The 17574-nt window shown below is 33.3% G+C and overlaps 1 protein-coding gene across 5 annotated transcripts in view; it reads right to left on the minus strand.

The window, feature by feature from the left end:
- Positions 1-17574, minus strand: part of Eph (Eph receptor tyrosine kinase) — a 598175-nt gene that overhangs the window by 17878 nt on the left and 562723 nt on the right. For 3 of the 5 annotated variants that reach the window (XM_072526022.1, XM_072526020.1, XM_072526019.1), the window contains 8 exons: positions 15503-15692; positions 15244-15426; positions 10063-10110; positions 5733-5873; positions 5101-5351; positions 4770-4979; positions 4166-4344; positions 2574-2732 (listed from right to left, as the gene is read on the minus strand). In XM_072526022.1, coding sequence (XP_072382123.1) covers positions 2574-2732; positions 4166-4344; positions 4770-4979; positions 5101-5351; positions 5733-5873; positions 10063-10110; positions 15244-15426; positions 15503-15692 — 1361 coding nt within the window. The remainder of the gene's footprint in view (positions 1-2573; positions 2733-4165; positions 4345-4769; positions 4980-5100; positions 5352-5732; positions 5874-10062; positions 10111-15243; positions 15427-15502; positions 15693-17574) is intronic. The other 2 variants (XM_072526023.1, XM_072526021.1) reach the window with 1 other exon arrangement.

Raw genomic sequence — 17574 nt, forward strand, 5'->3', positions numbered from 1 at the left:
GTTTATAAAACTTCCGTTCCGTTTAATTTCCATCTTGATTTAAATTTAATTTTTTAATTGTAACTTATTTAATTTTTAATTAAACTCATAGATGTATAATATAAATAGACAGCGATGCAGTCCCTGCATATCTTTCTAATTTGCCAGGTTTATCGAAAACGTGGTCGATAAACCCGGCCTGTTAGAAAGAGATGCAGGGACTACTTTGTGTCAGTTTTCTCTGTTGCACTGTGGGAACACGATTGTATTGCAACAGTCAGTCTATTTATATCGTATGTCTATGATTAAACTTGTGTGTTACACATCGATATTTAATACAAATAGACTGATCGCTGCTATACATTAGCGTTCCCTCAGTGCGACAGAGAAAACTGACGCAAAGCAGTTTCTGCGTATATGGCTAATGGGCCGGGTTTATCGACCATATGACCTTCTCATTGGCCATTTATGTCACGTGATCAAAAAATCCGATCTATTAGAAAGAGATACAGTGCACTGCAGGGATTGCTTTGGGTGAGTTTTCTTTGTCGAACTGAAGGAACGACGCTATATTGCAACGCTCAGTCTATTTGTATTATATGCCTATGGTGTTACCTAATCTAACCTAATCTTATGTGTTTAAGTCAGGATTCAATTACATATATTATAACGTGCATTTAAAGCCTCCATTAAAACACATATGACAAGATTTTTAGGCATTTCCGCTACTCAAGACTTTTTATAATTCACAGTTCAAAAACAAGGAACAACCATTTTTGTTTATTTAATACTGAACTTATGATTAATTCTTAGACTGGATTGTAAAGGTTTTATTATTTTAATTATAAAAAAATTACTACTTTACCAAAATGTATCCAAAATACCGTAAAATTAGTATGTGTAAGGTGACAACAAAATACGAAGTAAAAGAGCGTACTGAAGTACAAATAAAAAAATAAATATTGTGCTATATCTAAAGCACAAACTTTAGCGACATCTATTAAGCTTTATTCTAACTTTTTAACTCACAAAAAATTGATTGCTTTATATTATTGTTATTTACAATAGTACAAGATGAAAATAGGTTTTTAATAAATATAAATAATTAAGTGGTCTCTAGATGCCAGTGATCAATGCTATTGACAGTGTGTTGCCCGAACGTATAGTACAATAATTTTGCCTGGTAACCTACAGGACTCAGTTTTATTGTGAAATGTTATTTAATGGTTACTCTTCTACACTCAATATACCGAGGACAAAAATTACTCCAGAAGATTATGGTATAAAAAAGAAATCTCTTAAATAAATTAAGAATAAAAAAGCAGTGGGTGACTTGCCTTTATTTTTATAACAGTTATCTATGGAAAGTGGAGATACCTATATCTTAATGGAAGTTCTAACTAGCGTTAAGAGATCTAAAATCTCTAAAAACAGCGACTACGTATTTAATAGTACACCAGTAGTACAAGGCAGTCATAAAAGCACACAGTTCTTTTTTTTTGTTAGCAAAATTCGTATACGATACATAACGAAGAAAACAGAAATATGTATATGGAAAATCCTGTCCACACAATTAAAAGTAAACCGAAAGATTGTAATGCGAAAATGGATATCTTTAGAAGTAATTTCTCAAATTATTAACAAATAATTTTTGGTTTCTTACAGTTCTGTATAATAGGTCTTATCATCTCTTCCCCATTAAAAGTTATTACATTAAAACAGAATGAGATATATGATTGGCACCACAAAACTTGTCCATTGTACTATGATTTTTTCGGTGGAGTGCCAGTATTGGTGAATTTTAATAAAGTGAGACTTTGAAATGAATGATAGAAGTTAAAATAATCTTAATCCATTTTAATGGCCGCACCAAACTTCGCTGTGTGTTTGGCAGAACCAAAATCGACGTGGACGTGTTGACAGTCGCTGCATTTTTACTTAAATCCAGAAATCTCATTCCCTTTTCATTTTCATTTGTCCACTCCCTTTCACAGTAGGTACAACATAAATCAAAGCGTAATAGGTACGATAGTTATATAGAAACACACAAATTTGTCCAATTAATGGTTCAAATATAACGAGAATTACAATAAAGTTATGTTAAGATACCAGCGAGACAACCACCGGTGCGAGGGAAGTGTGGACAGCCGACACATACATTCGGCTCATTCGCGTCCTTTGAAGTGTGTCAAAAAACCGACAAGTGGACGGATAGGCGTATTTGCTATTTGGATATTTGCTTATGCGTGCGAATAACGCAAATAATTTACGAATGTACTCTCCGCACTTCGTGTTATGCGGCCGAATATGGCGCACAACGAATAACACATAGCGAAGTGTGGTACCGCGATAAGCAAATCAGGTCAGACAATTTAGTTTATTCGAGGAAAAATTCTTAGGGAGGTTCATTATTTTTAAAAGTAAAAAAAATAAGAAACATAATCGTATGCAATGCGTAGTGTCAATAGAGCAAATGCAAAGATAGATGAAAGAGAAGATCTAAACAGACATATTTAAAATGCCAGCTATCAGTTTTTGTGGGTTCACATATATCTACTTTCCAAATAATTCGTATGAATATTTGGAAAACTTACCGATTCTGAGCAATTTTTCTTAGGGTATCGGGGACTCGAATTAATTTATCTAAAGTTTTTACAATCGACTGGAAAGTAGGCCTGTGTGTCCTCTCTTTCTGCCAACAGTCTAACATTAATTGGTAAATAGCCTCCGGGCAATCCATCGGCGCTGGCAATCTAAAAACAAATTATAGAAAACATGTGAATGCATTATTCATTATTAATGATAATTAGTAGTAAAAAGTAATACAATGCTTATAAATTTACACTTCCTAATTTGTTTTTTCTCGGCGAAAAAAATAAGTAATCACATAAATCATTGGTTTGTGGAGAATAACTAGTCTTCAATGGTTGGTCATCCTCAGTTCTATGTTCTATGAGCATTTCTGCCAAACAGATGATGATCTTATTGTAATGTAAATGGAGGGGCAGGGGGAAAAACGACGAGAGTCAAAATTATATTAATTTTCAATTGTGGATGGCAACCACATAATATATATATATATATATATATATATATATATATATATATATATATATATATATATATATATATATATATATATGGATGGCAACCTGTAGCTTAATTCCAATAGTAAACGATTGGCATTGGTTTTGGGAATAATGCTGAGAGTCAAGAGATATTAACGGTTAAATAAAACAAGCAAGAGGGAAAAATAATGAGCGTTAGTTACCGCAGAGGACAGAACGATGGTAGTCAGTTTACAGCTGTTATTCAACAGTATTGTTGGCTCTTGCCGTTAGTCACGTTTCGTTGCGTTGTGCGTTCACTTGTGTGTTTTGAGGTTAAATTTGCTTTATTATTTGTTACTATTTGAGTATTGTTTACTTGATATTAGTTTGTTTACTCCAAATTGATCACCAGATCCCTTATCCAATAGGTGCAAGGCAAAGAAGGAAAAGTGTTACCTAAGCGATGCCCTAGAGAATCGACGAATTCTGGTAGATAATAGCCTTGACACTGTATGGGCGTACTGTCGTACCTGGCTACATATCGTCCCACTCAGCGGGAATAAAAGAATAGGAAATGGGAAAAAATGAGGTGGCCCAAAAGATGACTCAGAAATGAGTAACTCTTCTGAATCTATTAATAAAAATGTAGACGAAAACAGAAGAGAGGCGACCACGCTCGCAATGACCCAAATATGTCTTAATGACTCCAATCAGTGTCCTACAGATAATAAATTGTACAGATAATAAATTGTACAGTTAATGGAAGATATACAATAAGCTAATTGGCAGCAATAAAAAGAGCAAAATTAATTTTGGAGCAGTTACGAAGCACCAGTGCCGGATCTAGACATTTGCCTTGGGGGGGGGGGCTTCCAAAGAAATACCAACCAAAAGACATAAAAAAGATAAACCCAAACTACATAACAGACATAAATAATAGGTTTTCTTTAATTTTGGACTTTCTTAGAAAGGGGGGGGGGGGGAATTCCTCTTTTTTCATCCACCGTGTATCCGCCCCTGATGCACTAGCCGAAAATCATTAAAAAAGCGATTTTTGTTATTTTGAAGCACCGCGATTTTCGGAATACTTCGACAATCAACTGTTATTTAAAGTATAAATAAACGACAATGATTACCTATATCCTTTTTCGATGCTTTTGATGACATCTTGATTCGACCAGTTCCAGTACGGCCGTTCTCCATAAGACATTACTTCCCAACACACTATGCCCATTGACCACACATCACTTGCGGAAGTAAACTTACGGAAGGCGATGGCTTCTGGAGCTGTCCATCGCACTGGAATTTTTCCTCCCTAAAATAATTAAATCAAGTTAAAATTGGACCTAAAACGTTTAAATTAAAAATCAATTAATTCAATTTTACTGTCACCTTTTTCAAACTAGTGTACCCCGTAAATACAGATTATATAGGAGGTTCAACATTCGTATTAGAAATAATTAATGATTTACATAATTTGAAATATTGGAAGATATGAAAATTACCTACAGCAAGTAAACCAATTTCTAAGATAAAACAGTTATTTTGTAATCATAGAATATTACGAAGACATTTTTATATAATCTATGATCTGGATGGATTGGAAAGAAACATCGGTAATAGAAATAATTCCCGTGTACAGCGTTAGAATATGACCACACAACAGATACATTATTACTTAAATTTGGAGTATACATATCATTTGAAAAGGTTCAAAAATAGTTGTAAAAACAAACTTACCCTTGTTGTGTAAGCTCCTTCAGTGGCACTTTCAATTTCTCGGCTTAGACCGAAATCTGCTATTTTACAAACTAACTGCGAATTTACCAACACATTTCTTGCTGCTAAATCTCGATGTACATAATTCATTTCACTTAAGTACTGCATACCCGATGCAATACCCCTTAACATACCTGTCAACTGAATCACTTGGAATTTTCCGTCGTTTGCCTAAAAGAGAAATGAATTTATTACATAATAAAGATATTTAATAAATAACAAAATATATTTACACAAAGATTAATATTATTCAGATTTATTATTAATAAAAGATTTTTTAAAAACGACTTACCCGTAGGAAGGTATCAAGTGATCCATTTTCCATATATTCTGTGATAATCATCACAGGATTCGACTTTGTAACTACACCTTGTAAAAAGATAACGTTTGGATGTTCAAATTGTCCCATTATTGACGCTTCTGTAAGGAAATCGTTACGGGATTTGTCCAAGGATCCAGCTTTTAGGGTTTTTATTGCTACGTCAATATCGACTCCGTTCATTTTTAGTTTTCCTCGACACACATCACCGAATTCCCCTCCTCCTAAAAAGATAAATTTGTTTGATGAAGTAAATATGTTACCTATGTCAATATGCAACAAACATGTTAGTTTAGGTTAGAAGAAATATATTTTTATATACTTCTTAAAGTCATGTCAGTGTCTGCTTGCCTATCTATGCGATAACTCTTAAAGAAAAGTCTTGAAACTTGGTATATATTTTTATCTCGGGCCATGTACATCTACTTTAAACCAGCTGTTTTTAGACCATCTGTTTGGTCTTCCTCTTTTTTGTTATATGTCCATGGTATCGAATCTTTTTGACTTTTGTAAACTTTATTATGCAAATATTCCTTTTTATCATATCGACTTGTATAAATCTCATTATTTACTGACAAAATTTTTTTTATATGTTTATATCTTACCTATAATGGCTTCGATTGTAATACAACTAGCATCTATTTCTCTGGCAAATTCTCTTACTGCTTGGTTGGGATCTTCATATGTATGAGGATCTATATAGGTTCTTGAAGAACCACTTATTCCAGTAAAGAGAGGCGTTGTCACTATAATAAATGCATGATTATAATTAGAATATGGAATATAATATATATATATATATATATATATATATATATATATATTACTATAAAGAAAATAAACTTAGAATAAGGTTTGCGAATGTGATATACAACCAGAAGCTACAAATCATAATGGTTAAATTAGTGAACAATAACTAAACTGAATATAAGCGTGGTATTGGGTATGACACGAATAAAACCATTTACTATTTGATGCGTGTCTAATACAGCTCATTTTTACTTAGAAGTTCGGAATCTACTTTAAACTGTAAGTCCCGCATATCTGTGTCTACACTTTATGATACAGAAAACAGATACATGTAGAGGAGCCTCCTACATCTAATTGGGTACTTGCTTTTATCCCTATGTAAGTCGGCTTCCCAAATTACATTTCTTCATAAGTTTATATCTTGGGTTATATCAATATCAACTCCCTTTACCAGCATGTCCTTCCTAAGCGTTTGCCCCAAGTCTTTGGTTTTCCCCTCCTAGTCCTTTAAGAACCTAGCGATTCTTCATATTGGATGATTAATTACGAGTCTCGATGTTAAACAAGTCCGAATCATCTTAACCTATGCTCTCCCATTTTGGTATCAATTGGTACAACCTCTAGACTTCCCCTAATTTACTCATTCTTAATTTGGTCTTTTTGTCATTCCACTCATCCCCCTAAGCATTCTCATCTCCGCCACATGAATTCGTTATTCCGCTTTCTTTTTCACTGCCCAACATTCAGTTCCATACATCATAGCTGATCTTGGGGCAGTTTTAAGTCCCACACCTGTCCTAACATTACCTCCCATAACTCCCTCCCATATTTTCATGGTATGACTAAATAGTTTTATGGCCCTGTAGTTTGTGCATTTTTGTATATCTTCTTTATTTTTGTAAACATGTACTAATTAATATATTGCTTCTACATTCGTCTGAGAGTTGTCCCATTTCAATACATTAGACTCGCTATTACCCGACTAACCGAACCTCTGGATTAACCGAGGTAGTAATTGAAACGAACAAATTATGTAATAAATTAGCTTGGAGAGCGAGATCAAGTGAAAGCGTGTGCGCTGGCTGTTGGTACGTCGAAGAGATGAGTCACTAGCGGGTGTTATTTTTCTAGCCACTATGCTCTTACTGGCCGCTTCCCGGCTCACTCCCGCAACCGTCTGTTTAAGTCACCACTGTTCGGTTCGTCCCACTGTAAGCTCTTACAAGTTCATTCATGTCTTCTCTTTGTGTAGTTTCTTTAAAGTGCAATATGAGTTTAAAACGTAAACGAGTTGTGGTTTCTTTAGAAACAAAGTTAAGTGCTATAAAACGCTTGGATAAGGGTGAGTCAGTAAAGAAGATTACTGCTGACCTAAGTCTTGGAGAACTGACTGTGGGAGATTGTAGACGTACACGAAAAGATATTGAACAATGTCACTCAATTAGATTTGTTACTCAATTAGTGGCCCCATGCTTCACGCTAAGGCTGTCGAGTTTAACAAACGGTTTAAGGATGGTGAGGAAAATTTTACTGCAAGTGATGGTTGGCTCGACAGATGGAAGAAGAGGTATGGCATCCAACAACTGAACATTTCTGGTGAAAAACTTTTGGCCTATTCATCTGAAATTGAGCCGTTTAATTTATAATTGAGAGATCTCATTTTAGAGCATAGCCTCAGGTTAGACCAAATCTTCCATTGTGACGAAACGGGTCTCAATTTCAGAATGCTTCCAAACAAAACTCTGGCAGCCAAAGTGAAAACACTGCTCCTGGATACAAAAAAAGCAAAGAACGAGTAACTCTTTTGATGTGTAGCAACTCTTCTGAAGATCCTTAAAATTAGGACCTATACTTATTGGAAAATCGAAGAATCTAAGGGCTTTTAAAAATATTTAAGTAAACTGCCTACCCACCCTGTAGAGGAATCAACGTAGTGCGTGGATGGATTGCCAAATTTTTAAAGATTGGTTTTTTGACGAGTTTGTTTGCATTGTTGAGGCCTACTTAAAAAAGAAGAACCTATCAAGAAAAGCTATTCTATTTTTGGACAACGTGTTATCTCATCCAGATGTAAGTACGTTGGCTAGCGGTGACATTAAAGCTGTTTTCTTGCTACCAAACGTTACATCTCTCATTCAAACTCTGGACCAAGGAGTTTTAGAGGCTATGAAACGGAACTATCGTCGAAGGTTTCTCCAAGTGTTGTTGCTCTCTTTGGATGAGGGAATGACTGTGACAGTAGCCCTTAAAAAGATCACCGTTAAGGATGTGTCTTACTGGATAGCTGCAGCGTGGGATAATTTGAGAGTAACAACTTTGCAAAAGTCATGACGAAAGATTTTTCAAATTGAAGCGAAAAGTGATCGAAAAGATAACAATAACTGTATTCCTGAAATAGTCGATCTCGCTAATCAGTTACCAATGGAACTGCCGATTAATGATGAAGACATCAACGAGTGGATTATGTAAGATCAGCAAATGGAACTGACTAATAATGCAATCACCGACATGGTTATCAACCCACACAATGTCACTGAGGATGACACAGATGAGATACAATTCAACCGAGATGAATTCACCCGAAATGTACACCAAATTTTCGTACATTTCCAGCAAGTATATGATTCGATAAAAAGAAGCAGACTATGGCTAGCAATACTAGAAATGAGAATACTAAGAAAATTAGTGGAGCTAACTCAAATGTGCGTAACAGACTCATATGAATAGGGAAAGATAGGAAACAGAATATCGATGACATTTAGTATAACATCAGGACTTAGACAAGGATACCCCTTATTACCGTTGCTATAAGAACACGCATCTCCTGGCTTAACAATCTGAGAAAGTGGTATAATTGCAGTTCCGTCGACTTGTTCAGAGCTGCAATCTCAAAAGTGAAAATAGCTGTGATGATTACCAACCTCCTTAGAGGAGACGGTACCTAAAGAAGAAGACCGTTGCTATTCAATTTGGCCTTAGAATATGCAATAAGTAAAATATCGTCTGAGCTGAAAGGGGGATTTTTGTACGTAACAAGTTGATTTTCTCTATTTTGAAAGAATGTGCCAACAATCGACATATCTAATGGTCTTGATAATTGCAACATATCGTCTCCAGTATAATTTCTAGTTCCAAAGCCTAGTCCTCTATCTATTGCTTCATATACTTTCTTGTATTGACCCATATGTTCATTAAATCACTTACGACCTCTTATGACTCTCTTCTTTGGTGGAATATCTCTAAGTATGTTGTAAGTCTAATTGATCATAAAAAGCTTTTCTTTCATTTTTACCAAAACCGACTTGTGGAGCATACACACATACAACATTTAACATTTCTTTATCACATATAAAAAAATTCTTCAGACATTATTCTGTAATTTCGCTCGTTCTTACTACTTTTACTATATTATCGTTCATTTCTCTATCACCAATTATACCAATTCCATTCCTGGTTTTACTTTTCCCTACATACAATAATGTGTATCCTTCAGCTTGTTCTTTCGCCCTTTGTCCTTTCACGTCGTCTCTTAAATGTAAGCAATTTATACTCTCCTTCTTTTAAGCGAATCTACCAATTTCACACTCTTGCATATCTTTTCATTATTATAACCTAAAAGATTTTCGGACACTTGTTGCCTGAATGCTTTTTCTATCAGCATGATGTCCTGCACGATTTGACCAACCTACCACCAATACAACCAAATAGCAGTATTGCCCCAAAGCCGCTTTTTTCTGCACTATTTCTATTCTATATTTCCATTTTTCTGCACAGGCCCTACTGTAAGGAATGCCCTGTAAGCTAATGTATTATTGTCGGTATCCCGCTACTAGGAGGCACGTACTTTATATGGGATACCATGTATATTATTATGTGGGAAATTTATGATTAATATTAACAAACAATATATGTTAACGCGATGAGTTTAAAAATAACACTACTCATAAAATGTTGCGTCTCGACTTATCTAGCTAACATTTCAATGCCCATTTTTATCTGGCTATATTATTCCTTATTACGAAATATTTTGTTTAAAAAATTTAGCACTATAAAAATATAATTGGGCCAAAAAAAATATTTTCACGCCATACTAATTATTCTTCTCAAACCCAACAATCTCAAGAAAACCTAACATTATGTTAGACACCAACACCAATCTGGTAAAACAATGCAAATTATAATTACCGTTTGTATGCGTAGCAACTATAGGGGGATTATCCAAACTATGATGAACTAAAAATTAAAAAAGCACAAATAAAGCAAAACAAAAAAAAAACAAATTTATTAAAAAATAAAGCCGAATTTTTTCAAACTCTATTATGACTGTATAAAAAGGTGACATTAACGATATCTATTATTTACGACGTTCACATTGAACAATACCTATCACATCAAAACATCCATACTATTATATTTAATATTTTGAATCACTAAATATTCAATAATGTATTAGCTAACGTCTATGTCGTTATTTCAATCCTTATATTGGATGTGGTCGTTAAATATCATGCACTGTAAAACCCAATGTTTGTAACAGTACGATCATGCTACAAAATAATTACAAATCAGTATCTATATTCCAAAAAAGTCTTTTTTAGTTAGAGTACCGGTCGGCAAAAAGTTGAGGATAGACACTCTCTCCAAACTTTGGGTATAGCTTCATTAAGCCGAGTCTGACACGGTTTCCCTCTGCAACTTTGTTTGGTTTTGGGGCGTTTTTCTTCTAATTTTCCCGAAGTATTTCACTCGTCAGACAGGAAAATCGGAAAGCAAGTTTCGTCAGACAATATATTCTTTTAATTAAATAGCTTAAAAATTATAAGAAAAACACGACAAGAGAATTGTCTGATGATAAATATAGGTCATTCAACGCGTCTGACGACTTGAACATGTTGGAAAAACTATTGTGACGTAATTCATGGATAACCAGCTAAATGTTTCGGGAAAATCAGAGTAACAAGAATAAAGCCCCTGAACCAAAAAAAAGTCGCGGAGGCAAAAATTTTTAGACTCGGCCTAATGAAGCTATATTCAAACATCGGAGAGATTTTTCATAAACTTTGTTGCTGACAGGCATTCTAACTATTATGTTTCCGAATGCATTATGTGTGCGAGCACTTTGCCACTCCAACTATTTGGGTTCGACTAGTCTATATGAAGGTTGTATTTTAGACTTAGGTATATTCAACAATTTTACCATTTTAGATGACAGTCATATTAAAGTTATAAAATTCAAGATTACGTTACAAAAAAAAATAGTAATAACACAGAGTAAACTCCAATAATAACTATTTCTAGACTTACTGTAGGTGACTACCAGTCCTTTAAGGAAATAGGAGAGGCGTGAAAGTGCATTAGAGGTGTCAATATCATTAATTTTTCTTACGAGCATATGACAAATTTTGTTTTATTCGAAATAAAAAATAAAATAGGATTAAATAAGTTTTGTTCCAAAATATGTTTTTTCCTTGATAACGATAAAATCGCAAAAGTTAGGGTTACACCATTTTCACTGTTTTAAAAAAATAAATAGTTCGTCCGCCCTTTCATTGCACATATATGACTTTACTCACGAACTATTTTTTATATTGTCTCTTTTGTACTCAAAGAACCAGAAACTATGAAATTGGAATATTATTTTTTTTAGGTCAATAACGGAAATAATATCCGGAACTCTAATTACGGATCTAACCTCTTTGACATATCCTCATTTTTATATATCAACGATATGATATATGTACAATGATTCGCCGAAGTGAGTATATATGGATCCATTGCATATAAAAAAGCCTCTTACGTTTGGGTTGTACCGACTTTCACAAGATGTTCAATAAGATGAAGAGATCTGACTTTTGAAAATAAATAATGAAGACTTGATTATGGATGCCTAAGATTAATCTAGTCTAAAATATAAGATGGTTGTATGCTTAAGCGTTTCATAAGATAGACTGACGAACAAATCTTAAGCACGTAGAAAATTCATAACTCATTAAAGAGTGTTTAATTCCCAACTTACCTAAAAAGGAAAATGTTAGATCCGGGCGTAGTACCACTATTGGTATTTTGAAGCTACGTATCAGAAGCTAATTAATATAAAGAACAAGAATTGTATACGTAGAATCCATTCAAATCAGAGAATTTAAATTAGCAGCATGAAGCTCAATCAGATAATTTAAAGCTAGTAACAGGAAGCTGAATCAGAGTGGCAGGATAGAAAATGTATGAATCAATGAAGTAATTGTAGATTAAACACGAAAATATTATTGGAACAGTCGTTTGCTCTGCAACAATAGCAAATATATTAGCAACTGGAGCTAAAGATACTAGAAATGGGACTAAAAATAATTTCAAAAGAATTGGCATAAGAGATTTTCAGTTCTTCAGGTTTAAATACGAAGAAACACAGATGACATGAACAAAGCATTGCAATCACTAATCCATTATACCCTCAATAAAAAAAGAATGATTTATAAATAATAAAGTAATCTGAATATCTATTAGTTACAATTTCCGAAGAAATAAATTCTCAATATGGTGTTTTAGTAAAATATACGAAATCTAATCAAACACTTTGTGATTTTATCACTATTAAATTTTAGAATCTGAAATCAAACTAGAGCTGGTAAAATTTGGATATTTTATATAATTTTGAAAGCTCGCAGAAAAACTTACCACAACAGTTTTGTAAATATTTCCCATACTTAAATAATATATACAAATAATTTTTACATTTTTGAGTTAGCATTAAATTATTTTATAAGCATAAATACCAATAAAGCATATTGGTATTTTTTCAACAACAAAAATTAAATTTTCAATTTCTAGCTAACGAAATATTGTGTAAAATTGAATAACGAAACTTTTAACTTTTTATAATTTTTTTTCTAGGATCAATATTTTCCGAATTATAAACGAAAATAGGAGCAATAAAATGAGAAATTTTCAATTGTTTTCAGACTTTGTTAAATAAAAAATTTAGCACAGGGTTTGCGACTGGCGCATATCGTGATTATCGATATTGGGCACATCCTTAAGGGATTCCAGCAAAAAAATAGCTTCCTATGGAAAATGTCCATTATGGTCTGAATTTCTACAGATCCCGCCTAGTCTAATAGTAATTTCTCCTTATTTAATAGCATGGGCGGGCATGGAGTGGGATACAAAACTACTACCGAGCGAGCGAAAACGCTGGTCAGTTACTGGTTACTGCTTTGCTCACTTATGACTTGATGTTTGATTGTGTATTGTTTATTTATTTTGCATTTATTAAGTATTATATGTCTATCTAGATTTAGTACGTACTTTGTCAAAAGACACTTCGTAAAATTTTGAAAGAAAGTCTATTAGTCAGCTACTTTTAGATAGTAGACGTACGATAATAAATTCCTAAAATTTCATTAAATTCTTCTTCCTCCTCAGCTTCTCCCTTTTCAAGGATCGCTGTTTCTTACTCTTCTTCGCCACTCACTTCTGTCCATCGTGTCTTTTTCATTTAAGCCTTTTCTCTCTCAAGTCCTCTGAGAGAGAAAGGTTTAAATGAAGAAAATCTTTCTCTCTCAAACGAGGAGGATAAGAGTTTAAATGAAAAATAAACCTTAAATACGTAGTATAAATTGAAGTATGGTCAATATTCTTAAACCTGTTGTTAAAAGTACATTTCTAAAGGGTCACACGAGTGCCGTCTAAGTTTTGTAAGAATCTAGCATACATTATTTGACGTCACTTGGTGCAATGATCTAGTATTTTAATTTTTTGAATCTAGCGTGCAACGGGCCTGTATCTATAGGTAATGCACACAGGGGAACACACAGGAACAGACTTATCTTTATATAAAAAAATTAATTACATTTGTATAGTAGGTACATATTATATGAATAAGAGATTGGATAAATTCCATTAGTCAAAATATCTAACTATCGATAACTTAAAGAACCAGTCAATTGATTCTGCTAGAACAGAAAATTTTTTATAATGCAATTCAAGAATTGCATTATAAAAAATTTAGAGTCCTCAAGAATTTTAAAAAATATATAAATACGAGGGCTCATTCCTCTGCTCCCTCCCTGACCCACTTACAATAAAAAAAATTTATATATCTCAACTTTTTCCACGTAGTCTTCATTATAACATATTTTCCTATCTATGATCTTGCATTTCTAATACTAAGATGAAAGAAAGGTTGTTCGAATTTCGTAAACCACGGTTTAGCGAATGTAATCAGAATTATCTGAATAAAATCGTTTACCCAGCAACTATTCTTTAATAGGTACCTGATTCTCTTCCTACTCCTTATTCCTAATTGACATTTCTACATCGTAATGATGGATCCAGGACTCATCCATTATCACTAATCTGCCAAGAAAATGTTCTTTATCTTGTCTATACCTCATTAAAGATTACAACAAAATCGTTTCGAGTTTAAAACCAAGGATTTATTCACCGCTGGTTCTCGACACGATTCATTTGTGATTCTCCCGAACTAGATAGGTATTTACTGTAGAAACGTTTCTACACGTTCAGAATTGTACTTTTTTATAGTGAGTCTATATATAATAGGTTGTTTTTAACAATACAGGTTGTTGTAAATCATTGTTTTGATTTGGAAATGGGTAAGAGGAGGCGCAAAGATATTAACCATTTTATATGTTTATATATTTCTGAACTGTTAATTTAGACCCTTTAAAAATACCCCCTAAATATCTTAAAGATATGTATGACGTAATTTTGTAAGTGACACGTAAGCGTAGAATAAATTGAAAACCCTTGGAAGGATATTGCAGATCTAATATTTATTACAGTTTTTGTAGTGGATAATTCAATTAAATTGGCTTTGAAATATTTAAAATAAAAATAATTTCAAATTATTGAAGTAAATATTCTTCTAATTCCAACAGATTGCAAAGTATAGAATGTTTTAAAAACAAGAGAAAAATAGGTAGTTCAATATTCACTAGCTACTAAATGAGATGCTCTAATCACTAATAGAATAGTAATAAGTAGAAACACAATAAAGATTAAAAGCCACAGTATAATCCATATTGATAAACATACTATAATACATACATTTACCTTACGTAAATGTATACTGCAGTTAACACATACTTTCAAAAATATAAGTAAAAATAATTATTAAAGTATTTCTTTAAATACCAAACATTTGCAATTAACCAAGGTTTTTCATTTTTATCCATAACATTACAGAAATATTGTTAGTAATTTCCGTTTAGCTTACCCCAATAGAAAATAAAGTCTGAAAATTAAAATTTCTATTTATTCCTTCTTATCATATAAAACTGTTCCGACCATTATTATTTAATTGGCCTATATGGGAGTTACAATACTTCTAAAATATATAATTATACATACCTTCTCCATTACGATACTCTAATGTATCACAATCGCTGGGTTGTTTCTTGTTACATTCGTCGTTTGATCGCGATCTGAGAAAAACTACAGTGAGAACTATAACCGCAACCAAAATTACCACTACAGCAACAATTCCACCAGCGACAAGTTGTAGCCTTAGACCTTCTTCCTCGCCTATGTACGCTATAAACGAATTTAAACGTTAAATCAATAAAAAAAAACATGACAGGTGTTGTTAATATATTAAAAAGAATCTTACCTGGATTCAGTATCTGACCGGTTGTTTTGAAAATAACCGGAGAATATGCTCCCCATCCTCGTTGAGTTTTAGCTCGTACTTGTAATCCATATTCTGTTCTTTGTTGCAATCCAGTAATGGTTACAGACAGGTCTGAGATCAGCAAACTGTTGTTGCTGTAGTCTATATCATTTCTTTGGAACCAGCGAATCTACAAAATTGTGATGGATTAGCAAAATGCTTTAATCATTGGGAAAATTCCCAACAAGTAAAATGTCAAAGACTTTTGGGTAAAAAACTGTGTTATAACATATTTATCTATTTTAATAAATAAACACTGCCTAGGGTAATTGCGGGGTAAATAACCCTTATAAATAAGTGCTGAAAGAGAAACAAATAGACATTTGCGCTCTACAGGAAACAAAAAAGAAAGGAAAAGGACAATCAAAATTAGGTGAATACTTGCTAATCTAGAGTGGAGTAGCAAAAGAAAACAGGGCCGAAGAAGGTGTAGCCTTACTAATACACCAAAGGTACTAATACACCAAAATCGCCTCAAAGGGTGTCAATACATATCAGAAAGGATTGTAACAGCAAAGATAAGAATGGAGAAGGAAGACCTGTACATCATCGGAGTATACGGCCTAGAAAATAACACGTCTCAAACAATAAGGGAAACGTTTTATAACGAATTACAACAAGTAGTAGATTAAGTCAGAGGGAAGATAATACTATTGGCGGATTTTAACGCTCGAATAGGCAATTAAGTAATACCCAGAATTAAGCAAAGACATAACGAGAATGTTCAAAACGAAAATAGAGAACTAATAATAAACTTCTGCACGAATAACGAACGTAGAATAAACAACACATTTTTTAACACAAGATCAACATAAATATACATTCAATAACACCCATGGACAAAGATCTGTGATAAATTATGTTATAACCAACAGAGATATGTATCCATCAAAAATAATCGACGTAAGATGCCTCAACTCAGCAGATGTGGGTAGCGACCATAGCCTGGTATTATGTAAAATAAGAATCATCATGAAATATTTCACATCCAAGAGATCGGCGCCAACATAAACAAAAATCAGAGTCGAACGACTAAATACGGAATCCACGGAATACTTATAAAGAAAAAGAATATCAGAGAAGAGTTCTGAGAATAAAATATTAGAAAACTATAAAGTCGACGAAAGCTAAGAAAAACTCAAAAATAGGATAATTAACGCAGCAACAGTATCACTTGGAAAGAGAAAAGTAAAGAACCCTAACATATCAAAAAAAAACCCCATGGTTTCATAGAGGAAGTGAAGACAAAATGTGTAAAAAAAGAAAGCCTTTTTACAATACAGAACACAACAGAAACAGAACACAACGACTATAAACGAATCAGAAATGAAACGAATACTTCAGTTAGACAAATAAAAAGGGAACACTGGCAGAGCTTGTCAAAACAGATGGAACACGACTTCTATGGAACACAAAAAGAAATATGGAGAATGATCAGAGGACAAAGAAAAGAGATGAACGAACTAATAAAAACGAAACACATTCAAAAGGAAACACGGGCAGACTACTTTCGATCCCTATCTCGAATCAACACCAGAGGTGACGACAAACAAAGAAATAAATATTGAGGAGGAAGAGGTAAAGGAAACATTAAGGAAAGTATAAAATAATACTAGGATAGGACAGAATACCGAACGAACTCCTAAAGTACGAAGAACCAGATCTGACCAAACAACGAATAAAACTAATCCAAAAAATAATAGAACAAAACAGAATTCCTCAAGAATGGTGATCAAGCATACTAATACCTCTCTTCAAAAAGGTAGACAAATCGGACCCGGAAAATTACAGAGGAATTAATTTATTAAACACAACACTAAAATTAACAACCAAAGTGATAAAAAATAAACTGAATGAAATTATAACATTAGCAGAAGAACAACAATGTCGGGAAGATCGTGCACTGACGCTATATGTATAATGGGGAGAGTGCAAGCAAAATCATTAGAATACAACAAACCGGCATATCTATGTTTCGTGGACCTTAAGAAAGCATTTGACTGGGTCAAATT

The sequence above is a fragment of the Diabrotica undecimpunctata genome, chromosome 3 (genome assembly GCF_040954645.1).
Source record: "Diabrotica undecimpunctata isolate CICGRU chromosome 3, icDiaUnde3, whole genome shotgun sequence".
Classification (NCBI taxonomy): domain Eukaryota; kingdom Metazoa; phylum Arthropoda; class Insecta; order Coleoptera; family Chrysomelidae; genus Diabrotica; species Diabrotica undecimpunctata.